Here is a 14016-nt window from a genome sequence, read left to right on the forward strand (position 1 = left end):
CCTGTCAGGTGGAGAATGGTGCATAAATGTAGCAAAAATCTCCAATGAACCTGGGAAAATATTTAGTTATCATTTGATTGCATCCTCAAAATGATGGCTATGCTTACCTCCATTTTTCAGGCCGTTTATAAAAATCAAGGTCTAAAAGTAAAAACTTTGCAACCAAATCAGGGCATGGTGCAAAACAAAGGACTTGAACCAAGGAATGTGTTTTTTTATTGGAGAAATGTTCAGCTCTACGTTAGTTTCCTCCCCTCATCAGGTTCTTTGGAATGGGCAGTTGTGGACTGACACGCATTAGGACAAAGGCAGGATGTGCCCACTAATCGGCCAGCTGAGTGATAGGTCCACACTTCCACAGAGTGCCAACCCAAACAGAGCCTCGAAAGCCCTCTCACTGCTCAGATCTGCCCACCGGTCACGCCATAATGGGACTTGGGCAGAGCAGCATGAACACATGTTTGTTACTGACTCATAGCACAACAATCAGAGAAGCTGCAGATGATAAGACTGCGCTGACAAACTACTTCAACTTCAAACGATGCAGTGGTGTATTCTCTGCAGGTTTACGCCACAAGAAGTGCGGCTGGTTTTTCTTATACCCACTACAAATTGATACATAGGAGTCATTACCCTGACTGCTGAAACCTGCTCAAACTTTATATAATCCTTCTTTCCCCACGGTCACTTTACAGAGCGCTCCTTAAAGCTATCCCCCTCCTAGTCCTCTATGTTGTCCTCTCTTTTGACACAGACAGCGAGCTGGCCTAAATCATAGTCTATCTATGGATCCATCTAAAAATAGAACAAAACCACATCATATAACCAAGTGAATGGGAAATGACCTGCTCAAATAGAGTATCTAAAAGCACTTGTGATTCCTCCACTACTTGTGTGTGTTGTGGGGCTTTGTAGGCCCTGCCTCACATGTCACCTCAGCCTCACCTCAGGCAGGGAGCTTCATATTCTGGACACACCAGTACAGCAACGCTCTCATTTCAGCTGAAATAAAGTAATTTTTCAAACAAGGTAAAGCATCCTCCTTTTCTTTTGATAATCCTAAAATTTTAAATCAGATATTACTTTTTATTTGCCCTGTCACACAAATGTAAAGATTGATTTATTTTACTCATCAAACAGCCGGTTGGAGATGTAAATTTGGAGATATAGTAATCTGGACAAAACATTCATTTTTCAATCGGACGGAATTAGTATGGAATCAGAGTCTATTCTTGAGATTTAGAGTGGAGAAATGAGGAGTATAGTTTTTCTCTAAGATTGTTGACAGTTTTGGAGGACCACACCTAAATATTGAAGAGATTCTGTTTGCCATTTAAATGGTCTTTCTAAAGGACAATGTCTGGATACATTCAGTTTGTATCCAGACATTGAACCAATATCATGAAGGAAATGCATCACATTTGGCATGTAAATTGCTGGTTTGGTCAAATATTCTCCAAATACAGCAATTTAGAATGGCTAGCCTGTTACCCACCCCTAATCAGCCATGCTGCACAACACAAAATAAAGATGTTGTTCCAATCCATGCAACAAAACTCCTAGGACAGTCTCATGAGTTCACACCTCTCCTCATCCCATAACGCTCCCTCTATCTGGAGGTGACTCTTCAGACGATGAAGATAAGAATGATGGCTGAAAATAGAAATAACATAACAAAAACACAAATGAAAACTAACACACAATTTACTGAACAATGAATAGGCCTACTCCCTAGAAAACATTTAACTTTAAAACCATTTAGATGCTAACTTGTGATGGTCATTTTGTGCAAAACAAAGACTGATTTTGGCTATGAATGCTACTGACCACTATCATTCATGCTCATGTAATTTTATGCTTATCAGGCATTTTTAGTTTGATTACTTTTACATCAAGCCCTGGCAAAATGTACAAGAAACTGCAAATACAAACTACGACACAAACCTCTGCGAGCTACTGTGACAAGACAAACAAAATAGTAGAATGCTAAATAAAAATGATTGTAATCTAGACAATCTTTTCTGTAAATCTTTTAAATCTTTTTCTCGTGAACTTCCACCAGAAGCCACAGGTCGACTAAAGTATTGAAACAATGTTTGAAACACGCGCAGTGGCACTTGTGGCCTCTAGAGGCGCCAGACCAGGAATCTTACACAGTGTAACTTGAAATGGAACTTTCAGGTTACAGGGGCTGGCACGAGCAGTCTTGTTGACTCTTGTGGTAATTTTAAGGATTAATTGATGGACAATGCTCGACATAAATGTAATTGTACTTACAATGTACAATGATGAATGTGAAAATCCACTGAGAACTTTTCTAGTATTATTATGGAACCTACCATTTGCCTGACCCGCGCCAGCCCCTCCCACATTCTGTTCAAATGCCTCAGGTTTTGTTAAGTATAGTCTGTCAAAACGTGTTGGGAATGGCTGGTCAGGCAAACCATTTATACGATGAAGAAACTAATTTATGTATAAATAATTGCATATAAAGTTGTCCATGTGCGCCTTTCTGTTGATGTTTGCCCTGGGCTCATTATTGTCCAGGTGTCTTTGTTGGTCCCGATTTGGTTTGAACGGCAACAAACCCACATATATACTGTATATAATCACGCAGTTGCATTGAAATGTGTTTGTGTCTTCCGGACTTGTCGTTGAAGGTTTCTCCTGGATCATGTCTATGGGGCAGGGGGCTCGGGGGGGCTCCGGGGGGCTCGGGGGGGCTCCAGGGGGCTCGGGGGGGCTCCGGGGAGCTCCGGGGGGCTCGGGGGGGCTCCGGGGGGCTCGGGGGGGCTCCGGGGAGCTCCGGGGGGCTCGGGGGGGCTCCGGGGGGGCTCCGGGGGGCTCGGGGGGGCTCCGGGGAGCTCCGGGGGGCTCGGGGGGGCTCCGGGGGGGCTCCGGGGGCCTCTGGATTGCGCTGCTCCGGTGTGAGGGGGCGGGGCCTTCTCGAGGGCACGCACCGCGCAGCGCGACGCGTCCGACCACATTCTGCAGTGACAAACGCTTCAATCGATCGGTGCTTTGTACCACCATGGCGGCACTTTCGGGAGAAGAGGCGTGCATTAAATACCTGATGTTTGCCTTTAACTTGGTGTTCTGGGTAAGTGCGGCTCTGGAGGCGCTGATACCTGCAGAAGGAGCGCGCATTTCTTTAAGTAGTAAGAGTGCGACTGGCCGACACAGACGCGAGTGTAGTCCCGGGTTCTCACTGCTGCAGACGCGACAGAAAATGAGTGTTTTGTCCTTGGTCAGTGGATCTAAAGTGTGGACAGACAGAGCGCTTAGAGGCAGTGTCCGAGTGACCCAGTTCCTGGCGCGGACACATCGGGGACGTGGGACATGCCAACTATCATTATCATGGCTGTTTTATATTGATAATTATGGATGTGTTTATTGAAATGGTCTTTTGTCATAATCAAAGAATAGTGGGTCACGTGATGCCCTGAATTGCGCATGTCCTTGTTAGTATATTTGTGTGAGTGGATTTGGAGTGTCACGGGTTATTTCTGTGCTCTCTGTAGGGTGCAGGGCTGTTGCAGTGTTTTGCCCTTATAAGAACACTGAGTCCGTGTTTATGTAACAGGGAAGAAACGTGCTCAGGAAGAGGCGAGTTAATCATTCTTAATCGTGTCTGTGACTCTGTGTGCTTGTGCAAACACCAGAACGTGTTGTGCTGTTCACTCTTAACTCTCTTGTCTATAGTTAATAAAACACACACACAAAAACAGAGAGAGATGTGTTATGATAAATAACGTTTACAGAGAAAATGCATAACTAAACACAAAAATGAAATATTTAGCCTACATTTATATTGTCATGGCACCTTTTCACCTTGTTTGTATTATCAATTCCAATTACTTTCTAAAGGTTTTTTTCCTACCAAATGTAAGTGCAAAAGTGCAGTAAATGTATTATATAAAGGAGGCTACACACAGTTTTAGAATGCCTGGCTGCATAAAGTCAGTCTGTCCCAGGGCAGCTTTGGCTACAGAAGCTTATCACCACCAAGTGTGGAGTGAATGAATAATGTACCAGAAACCAAACGCTTTGGGTGTCATGAAAGGTGCTGTACAAATCCAGTGATTAATTAAACTATTTGTGTATTTTACATGACAATACTTTTTTAACAGTTCTAGAGATAGAGATTGTTGTAGAACTTTGTATCATATTTTTCTACCTAGAGGCATATACCAGGAAACCAAAACCCAGTTATTTGCATCAGTTCTTGAGTAAAATGTTCCGGTCACAGCTTGATGTGATGGTGTAGACTTCATGGTGTAAAATACTTTAGTTTTTTTATCGGGTCAGAATGAGAATCAGAAAGTTTTACAAGATTCACAAACTAGGAATTTGCAATATGGCACAACATTAAGCAATGAATAATATAAACCAAGATTAAAAAAAAATACAAAAGACTTGCATAAAATACAGCATTATAAGTTGGATATGGATTCCCTTCAGTGTATGAAGGTGTACGTAACTTCATTACGGTCTACTTTTAAGTTATTTACAATACAACAAGTCTAATCTGTTACAGTTTCAGTCTTACAACAGTGTTTTCTCGTCATTAGTTTACTCAAAGCTATATTTTTGATTGATTTCTGCATGTTTGAGCCTGCAACAGCGGCTCGAGTGCTTTTCCTGTTTTCACTTCATCCTCACTCCTGTACTTAGTGTGAAATATCAAGACTCGTGTGGTTTTCTAAAATATCACAAAAGAAAAAGATGAAATGACAATCTCTGCTGCTTGTTGCAGTAAAGAGGAAGTCAATGGACCAATTTCTATTAAGCCGTGTTAGATCAATGCTGCAGTTTACAATGAACAAAAGGTAAAATGATGATCTTCTTACGCTATAGTTCAATACTAACTGCCTGAAAAGAAGCACACAGTAATATACCTCCTTAAAAGTTCATTCACCCTCACTAGACTTGGATGTGTTTAAAAACTCACTTCAACCAAGTTTAACATTAGCAATTTAGCTCCTTTTAAAGGCCCTGATGTGATGTAACCTGTAGTAGTAGGCGAGGTAGTTCAGACTGCCCACATCAAGAGAACATTCTATTGCAACATGTCTCAACACACACTTTTCTGTCGATGTGTGCGCTTAGTGATGCAGAACAGAATCCTGAGGTGAAAATAATATCAGTTCACACGCCAAACAAGGAAGACTGCTCTGGTCCCTGGAATAGAGAGCAGAGGTTACTCGGTCTTGGTATTCTACGCTTTGGTTTAGTTGTTTAGCCACACCCAAACAGAACGATCAGGTGACATCACGTAGGCTTTCCCTTTCACCCACGTTTGGACCAGACACCATCTTAGCTTCTTCTTCCTGTGTAAAATTACATACAAACAAAGAGCAAAGTTAGTGAAAGTTAGTCAGGATGGCAGTCTCTGGGGGAATCAAGTGCGTCAAATGGCTTATGTTTGTCTTCAACGGCATCTTTTGGGTAGGCGGACTGTTTTTTCTATCACTTTGTGTGGTTGTGTTGTGTGTGAACGAGAGACTGAGAGGTGAGTGGCAAAAAGAGCAGAGCGGTGACAAAACTGTATATTCTGGATACAAAGTCTACCAAACGCCGACTTGACGAGCGCTTTATTCTGCAGTTCTTGTTTTTGAGCAAACTCACAATGTGCCCGTGAAAGCCTTGGATTTGTGTATTCATATTTTAGGGTAAAGGAGAATGTTTTGTACTATGTAGGCCTGTCGCAATAACAATATTCAAAGTGTGATGTATGAATACAATGTAGACAATAAAAGATTATATTGAAATTCATTTATGGCACTAAGGCAGGATTATCTGGGGAAATAAATATAATTAATGAAACACTTTAGTAGTTAGTGTGTAATTATAATGTTGTTTATTCCTTTACTCCTTTTTTTGGGCCACAGCACTCTCTTTTGATTGAAAATAGTCTGCGGCACTAGCTACTTTCCTACTGAATTACACATTCACGGGGAAAAGTGTTTTTTAATGTAGCAAATTTTGAACATGTCACTGTGTATGGTTCTTTACATTTGGCTTTGGTACCTCGAACTGTTTTGCTTACTTTCTTGGTGAAGAAATGGCTCAGTCAAGGCCTTGCAAAATGTAAAACTATTCAATAAAATCCATGAATATGATAATTTTTTCCCCAGTACACTGTTGAAAATCAAGGATTAATTAACCATCTACAGCTCATTTGTTGCACTGCAGAAAAAGACCCATGATAAATATTGACCCACGATAATGATGGTTCCATCTATAACTTATTAAAAAATATTGTAGTATTTATCATGACAGTCCTACTACTTATGACAGTCCTACTACTACAACTGCAATGAAAGAACTGGGTACTTTTAGAGGTGGGCACTATAGCAACATTTATATTATTATGTATATATGTATATGGTTAGAGTAAAATGCAACAAAAAGCTGATTAAGTTATGTTACTATAAATAAGGTTATAAGGTGAACTTTTTTGATGTGTGCATTTGTCTGCTAATTGAACCAAATATAATAAATCATATATAATAATAGTAAAATATAATAAATACGAAATACAAATAATTTAAGCCCCGTTGGGTATGTAATGTTTTAGCCAAAATTCATTGTTCATTGTTTTACGTTGCACAGAATCACCAAGACAAGTTCCTGTGTTTGTGAATTTGGTCATTGTCAATGATTCTGATTCTGAAAATATAGATCATTTTGGTTGCTTTTACAGACCCAAAACTTGTGTCCTTACTGCGACTAGGCTTGCACCTCCACAAACCTGAGTACTGAGTTTCCTGCTTGTTTCTATAGAAAATGTGTTCCTTTGACTATAATATTCTACGGTATCGATCGTCATGGAGAATGTTGCAAAGTGTGGTTTTAATCCAGGAGTCTGAAGAGACTTAATGTTACTGACTGTCATTAACAACAACAAATATTGAGACGTTCATTTTTGTCAATCGACCACACCTTTTATAGCAAGTGAAAAATGGTAGTTCTTGAAAGCCTGAATGAAGAGTTTGAGCTGTGGTCCTTATCACCACATGTGTGTCCTCAGCTTGCAGGGACAGTGGTGTTTGCCATCGGCCTGTGGCTCAGGCTGGACCCAAAGACCAAAGGCCTGTTTGAAGGGGACGACTCTCCGTATGTCTTTTATACTGGTAAGACCTCAGATAATATTTAATTACATTCATTTTTATAATGCCCAAAATCCCAACAGCAGCGGCCTCGTTGGGGGACAATAAAAAGAAGATTAATCAATGTTCACAGGAATTTAGCAAATGTTTAAATGTCCCTGACCTTAGACCCTCTTAGACCCTTCTTGGTGAGGAAAAAATACAAAAAAAACTGTGGGGAAAAAGTGGAAACCTTAGGTAGAATCACACTAATGGACGGGCTGCGGATGGTCCAGGACTGACCCGCAAATGCAATATTGTGTCATATGAAGCAGAGACGAGCATTTGATACTAATGAAATGTTGAAAATGTGCATTTCCCATTTGCGCAGGTGTGTACACCCTGATCGCCGCCGGAGCACTCATGATGGTGGTGGGGTTTCTCGGATGCTGTGGGGCCATCAAGGAATCTCCTTGTATGCTTGGACTGGTGACTGGAATATTTATCTTAAACTGCATATGACCTGTTTATATTATTCTCCAATTTGACATTATTTGGTGGGATCAAACCTGTAAATATAAACTGTTTTAAACCTGGAGCAATCGTTTGAAGGAGAAAAAAAAGTTTAAAATGATTTAGAGCAGAGAGTAGGCTTATAAACAAATATAAAATAATAATGTGTTGTATTGATGGAGGCTGGATAATAAACGGCAATAATCCGTCCCGTTTCAAACTCTGCTTTTGAGGAGGCTATAATCAAATCCTCGCGATCCTCTGCCCCAGATTTGTCTCTTTGGCAGTGCTGGTTACAGGCAAACGCCTGCAGGTTTGTCACACTGTCTGTGTGCATCAGCTGAGAAAGCGCAGAAGGCATATTCTTCTGCCTAGATGTTCACAATCAGCATGGTGTAAGTTTAACATTTTCAAAATTAATACAACAGTTGCCTCGCAGGGTTTTACAAAATAGTTGATTTTACCAGCAGAAACTTAGAGTAGAGAAGCAGATAAACACTGTTCACAGGGCAAATGTCCCAGAGCGTTTCCTGTCCTCAGACCCTCCTTCTGTGAGGAAAAACAACATAAAAAACAGTGGGATTTTTATTTGAAGGAGACAGACACAATCACAGTCTTTCCTGTTGGCTTAAAATTTGGATCTCATAAAAAAAATAAAAAATAACGTGCTATATAATTCAAATTAGTAATATGATTAATATTTTATTTTTAATTGAAGTTGTTGGCCTGACCATGATGATGAAAATTCTCATTGTCACTTTTCATAACTTCTAATGGAGCAACAGCAGAGGCACAGACATGTGTGTGCCACTAATGATAAGCACAGTTTCTAATGGTAAATGAGGTGGAACACACCCATTGTACATGTCGATTCTAAGTAATACTCTCAATTTAGCACAGTCTTAGTGCCTCTGGCCCAAAGAGGGCACGCTCTTACATGTAATGTTTAACTCGGCTTCAGTGCCAAAGCCACTGACAGCTGCATCATAATCTGCTTTGAGTTAATCTCTGAGGAGGCGGGGCCTATGTAAAGTGGCTTGAACCGCCTGACTTTATTTGTATAGACATGTCCTGTCATGGCCACATTAGAACTGAACTGTGTCCTTTGTACAGTTTTTCTTCTTCCTGCTCATCATCTTTGCTGTTGAGGTGGCTGCAGGAATCTGGGGATTTTCAAACCAAACTAAGGTAATTCAAAATGTTTAATACATAACAGCTATAAATCATGACATAGACTCATGTTCAAAGATGGAAAACTAAACTCTGAAATAAATCATGTTTCATAGGTGGTGGATGACATCACCACCTTCTACATTCAAACCTACAATGACTACAAAGAAAATAAGGATCAGCGCCTTAAAGAGACATTAAAAGTCATTCAAAATGGGGTGAGTATTTACATAAAGTGTGTCTCATGTAGGCCTACTGATCAATATTCACTGAAGGAAATGTCTGCTACCCTGAAAAAGAATAACTGTTCTCTGGTCCTGACAGCTCAACTGCTGTGGTCCCACTGGTGCTCAGGACGACATCGCCAAAGAAACGTGTCCCAGAGGAGATCCACTGCAGGAGCTTATTACTAAGGTACAACTCCAGTCCAGGCAGTGGATTTGAGGGTCGCGGTTCTTAAATGTCACGACACGCTTCGTACGCGTGTCTCAAACCGTCTCAATGTGAAATTGATGCACAACTTTAAACACCACAACCACGTCCTGACAGCCCGCATGTGCACACTAGTCACCCAAACAAATGTTACAATTTTGTCTCAACGCGTTTGTGTCCGTGCACGACGCAGCTTTGACGAAGTTGAAGTAAATCTGACAAAAAAAATTACCAAACTGCTGTAGAGACACAGAAACATCTGTTTATACAGTAAAGAACGTGGGATATGACGAGCACAGGCTAAATGCATCAAGCAGCTCACCTCATATGAAGAAGATGTGGCCTAAATGTTACTAAAATACAGCCAGCTTATATTCTATATATATATATTAAGCCATATATGACATAATAACAAATGCCATACATTCAATTAGGTTCAGTAGGTTACAATTTACAAATGATTATTTACATTAACAATAATTAAAAGAGTACTGTAATTCAATATTTAGCTTTTTTGTCAACAATAATGACAGAATCATGACAGGATCGTGATGAATGGAATCATAGGTCCTGAATCGAGAATAAAACTGAACAGTGAGATTCCTGAATCGTTACATATAATAACATAATATAATTACAAAGACCCTTTAAACGCCATGATATCCGAATGTTCAAAATACTGGAATGGAGGCGACTGGAAGCAAAAGTCAAGTAAATCATAACACAGTTTCAATGTTTAACTGACGCCAGATCTAAATGATAATGATTATGAGTCTTTATACCAAAAAAGAAGGGACTGTTTTTCATTCTCCTGATAGAAGTGTCAGAAGTTTGCACCGGCCCATGGCTCTTGTTACATTTAAGGCATGAAATGATCACTTTTGAATGCGTCAATCACCAGCGTGAGCTGTAAAGTGAAGTGAAGAGAGTGAAGTCCGTGCGACTGCAATAACGTACAGATCATCTACCTCAAAACAATGACGATGACAATGATGGTGATGACGATCTAAAGTCTTATTGGCCAGTTTTGCAGATCACGTGATTTCTGCCCTGTCATGAACGGTGGCACATCGATCGGAGCACATCTACCAGTTTTTCTATTGAAGTCATTTTTTGTTCCACTTCACTTTTGGCATTTAGAATGTTTTCATTAACAAACTTTTAATGGTTCTATTGAGGGTTTCTATCACTTGCTTATTTATCCTACAGAAATGGTTAGATTTGTTACTATGGCAACCCTTCCTGTAGACAGTGAGCTTACTAAAACAAACCCATTGTTTTGCAGAGCTGCCCCGATGCGATTGATGAGGTGTTTGACTCCAAACTGCACATCATTGGAGGCGTTGGCGTTACCATCGGAGTTATTATGGTAAGTGTCATTGTTATATCAGGGCCTGGGCGCCTGACATTAATAATGAATCTTAGCAGTGAGTGGCAAAAATGCAAATGGTGGGTAATGAATATTTCCCCTGTAAGAGCTCAAAATACTACAGCGAAGAGCACACTCTTACTACTACTGCCCTCACATTAGAGATGACTACCATGCAGTATGGCTTTGTACATATATGCAATACTTTTGCTCTGGTTTATGAATAGAATGTCAGAAATGATTGACCATAACATCTCAGTTTGTCTAAAATAGCTCTCCTTGGAAATACCTCAATGTTCCAGGTATCCTGTCAAACCAAATGATTTACTCTCATATAACTCACAATAGCAAAAATACAATGCCTCACCTTATTTACAGAAAAACAGAATATTTGAAGAACAAAATGTATGACAACAAATGTCCTCAGTCCTTCTGGAATCCTCTCATAGGGTTAAACTTGTACAACTAAACATATAAGCAGAAGATAATAATGCAAACTGCAGTACTTAGGGTGACATAAAAGAGCTTTTCTTCCTCCTCCTGGAGCGTTGAGAACGGCCCAGTGTGAATAGTTTCACACTGGGCCGTTCTTAAAACAGTTGGTGTTGGTAAAATCATGATAATCATGATTTTATGATTTTATATTGTGTCCTACTCATGGCTCTGTGCTCATTATAGTATGAGCTGTTGTCTGTAAGTGTCATTTAGATTTAGCCTATTACCTCAAAAACACAGCTCTCTGAATGTACTCGTATTGTAGACATTTTGAAATATACTACTGTGGTATAATAATGGAGTAGGAGACCTCTTCCTTTTGTATTGCATTTGTTAGTTTTTACCTAAATGTTAAAAATTCTCTTCACCCAAAAGTCCCTTCTATAACAGATAAATACAGGCCATTAGGACATTTAACAGATCCCCTGTCAGGAGAACCTTTCTACTCAGGCTAAATCTTCTAAACTCTCAGGCTACCGGTATATTCCATGATTTGTGTTTTATAGATTAAGCCTATTCCCACAAAAACACAGCTCTCTGACTACACTACAGTGGTAGATGTTTCTCTACACAAAGTCCCCTCTATAACTGATGAAATACACCAACATGCAGAACATTTGGCCTTCTCTCTATTATTTATTTTTTTAAATTCAGGAAGTACCTTCTTATTACATAGGCCAGGGGTGAGCAATTATTTTCCTCCGAGGGCCATATTCGAATCCAGGCAAGTAGCAGAGGGCCGGCCCGCGATCATTGGTGTGAAAGAAAAAAAAAATCCCAAAAATGAAATATCAAATAAAATATCACTTTTCAGTAACATATAGGCTATTGAATCTATTATTTAATTCATTTCACGTCATATTTATTAAGGATACAAGTGCAGACAGATGCCTGAGGGCAAAAAAGGAAAAGAAATTATATATATATATATTTTTTTATATATTACTCGGACAAGCTTGGCGGGCCGGATTGAAAGGCCCTGCAGGCCGGATGTGGCCCGCGGGCCGTAGTTTGCCCACCCCTGTACCCTCATCAAGCCCATTTCCTCTAAATATAGTCTTCTAAATGTCCTTGTATTTGTAGAAAATCTAAAATATTCCCTTTTTTTCCTTGAACCCTCGTGTTAACTCCTGCCACTAGCAAACAAGCTAGCTAAGCCCTGCACAGAAACTATATTCAGTTTGTAATATAAAGTTACATTGAGCAAAGCAAAAACTCCACCAAAAAGAACAAAGAAGTGCATTTTGTCCGTTGTACTGGCCGTAGGAATATGAAGGAGCTCTATAAACCTTATAAAGTGTGGTGGTATTCATGTCTTCTGCAGGTATTCGGGATGATCTTCAGCATGCTCCTGTGCTGTGCCATCAGGAAGTCTCGGGAGGTGGTGTGACAGTCCCAAATGTGTATCCATGTTGCATGATGTCATTCCCAGAGTCAAATCACTGCCAATGGAGCACTGCCTGCTGAAGAAGACACAGAAGAGATGAATATGTTCTAAATGTACTGCTGATATGTGTGGCGAGCAGACCCAGCTATACAATGGTGTCTTCTGTGCTTGAATCAATATTTCCAGATATGTGTAATATTGTGGCCATCAATAGGTTGAAAGAAGAAGTGTGTAAACAGATACATTCTAAATTCAGAAACGGGGGCACCTGGAGGCAAGAGTGAGGTGGGACATAATGCAATTCAGTTCAAGGGGTTCAGCTTCCCATCATATGCAACATTTTGAGGTATTTTTATCCATTCAAAAAACTGAATATTTTGTTTTAAACCATCAATTGTTAAAGCAACTGTCCCACTTTCTCAACATTCTGAAAGCCATCATGAGGGAAACTGGAATTAACCACAGAATATTCCAAAATATGAAAAATCAAAGACATGATGAATATATGAATGGATTCCTCAGGTACATGGGAGTGAGACCAGAGCCTGGTTTAAAGACATTTACTCTTGTATTTTACAGGATTTGTTAATTTAAGGAGATTACGATCAACACTCCCAAGATTTTAATTTCATCTACATGAACATACTTGCAAATTACACTTTTTGTAAGAGAAACTTTTAATTATTCTTATTATAAACATTTGGAGCTGATGTAAATTGAATCCTTGTGTTATGGTCCACTTTAACTTCACCTCCACTCGCTTCCAATCTGGAATTTTGAACATTCTGATGACAGCGTTTTAAAGGGTCAATTGGAACAACTTTTTGTAAACTGGTAATATCATTGTTGTTGTGGTGGTGGTGTTACTTTTAATGGCGTTTGGCAGCCGACTATAATATGCTAAAGAGAAGATGACGCTACATGACTGTGATGGTCACATGACTCATGGTGCACACACTGAAACAGTCTCCTCACTTTACAGCTGTTGCCAATGAATTCAATTTACCTGAAATACAAAGATATGTAGAACTTTTTATTTAATTTGTTTTATTCAAAATTCAATTCACAAAGCTTTGGTGGAAGTGGCAGTTTATTTTAACATTTCTTTTTTTTTGAATTTACAGCTCTCATTGACTTTTAATGTAATTTTAAATATGTCTTGTTTTTATACGTGTAAGATTTTTGAGAAAGATTGTTGTACAGCAGAGGCCGTTGAAGGTTCATTTTATACAGTAATGTTTGAGATTTTGTTGAATGATATGCACTGGTTCACTGTGTTGAATAAATACAATTAATCATATGAAAATTGCATAATATTTTGTAGTTTTTTTTGCATGTTCTCTCTAGTAAGTTTGGTTATGCAAGTCCTCGCTTTATCTCATTTCCCATGTGCAACTGTTTCATTAAGATGTTCCAACTGACTCATACTTCAATCAAATCAAAGACTTTTGACAAGTATTTACCGAAAACACCAGCTGACTCATACCAGAACCATTCAAAACAATATACATTTTGGGATCTTTAATTTCCCAAAATTTGGCCTTGGAATATGTGATTAC

At 39.5% G+C, this 14016-nt stretch overlaps 2 protein-coding genes across 3 annotated transcripts in view; one reads left to right on the forward strand and one right to left on the reverse strand.

The window, feature by feature from the left end:
• vwf (von Willebrand factor) overlaps positions 1–113 on the reverse strand; it is a 100591-nt gene extending 100478 nt beyond the window's left edge. Inside the window, exons 1-2 of the mRNA XM_072434453.1 lie at positions 108–113; positions 2–50 (exon numbers count right to left, since the gene is read on the reverse strand). Of these exons, the coding sequence (XP_072290554.1) occupies positions 2–50; positions 108–113 (55 nt within the window). The remainder of the gene's footprint in view (position 1; positions 51–107) is intronic.
• A 2872-nt stretch (positions 114–2985) lies between these two features.
• Positions 2986–13745, forward strand: cd9a (CD9 molecule a). 2 transcript variants are annotated; one of them, XM_072434631.1, is made up of 8 exons: positions 2986–3100; positions 7034–7136; positions 7483–7580; positions 8718–8792; positions 8891–8992; positions 9099–9188; positions 10492–10575; positions 12395–13745. In XM_072434631.1, the coding sequence occupies exons 1-8, from the start codon at positions 3032–3034 to the stop codon at positions 12458–12460; spliced, it is 687 nt and encodes a 228-aa protein (XP_072290732.1). In that variant the 5' UTR covers positions 2986–3031; the 3' UTR covers positions 12461–13745. The 2 variants fall into 2 exon arrangements, with proteins under 2 accessions (XP_072290732.1, XP_072290733.1); XM_072434632.1 differs by lacking the exon at positions 2986–3100 and adding an exon at positions 5313–5448.
• The last annotated feature ends 271 nt before the right edge of the window (positions 13746–14016 follow it).

Source organism: Eucyclogobius newberryi, unplaced genomic scaffold, assembly GCF_026437365.1.
Source record: "Eucyclogobius newberryi isolate DKJ021-1_F unplaced genomic scaffold, fEucNew1.0.hap1 SCAF_7, whole genome shotgun sequence".
In the NCBI taxonomy this organism is placed as follows: domain Eukaryota; kingdom Metazoa; phylum Chordata; class Actinopteri; order Gobiiformes; family Gobiidae; genus Eucyclogobius; species Eucyclogobius newberryi.

Excerpts from the sequence above, each read along its gene's own strand:
- cd9a (XM_072434631.1), top strand. The coding sequence starts at position 3,032 with ATGGCGGCACTTTCGGGAGAAGAGGCGTGCATTAAATACCTGATGTTT. Across the intron at positions 3,101-7,033 it reads CCTTTAACTTGGTGTTCTGG|CTTGCAGGGACAGTGGTGTT; the intron begins GTAAGTGCGGCT and ends GTGTGTCCTCAG. Across the intron at positions 7,137-7,482 it reads TCCGTATGTCTTTTATACTG|GTGTGTACACCCTGATCGCC; the intron begins GTAAGACCTCAG and ends CCATTTGCGCAG.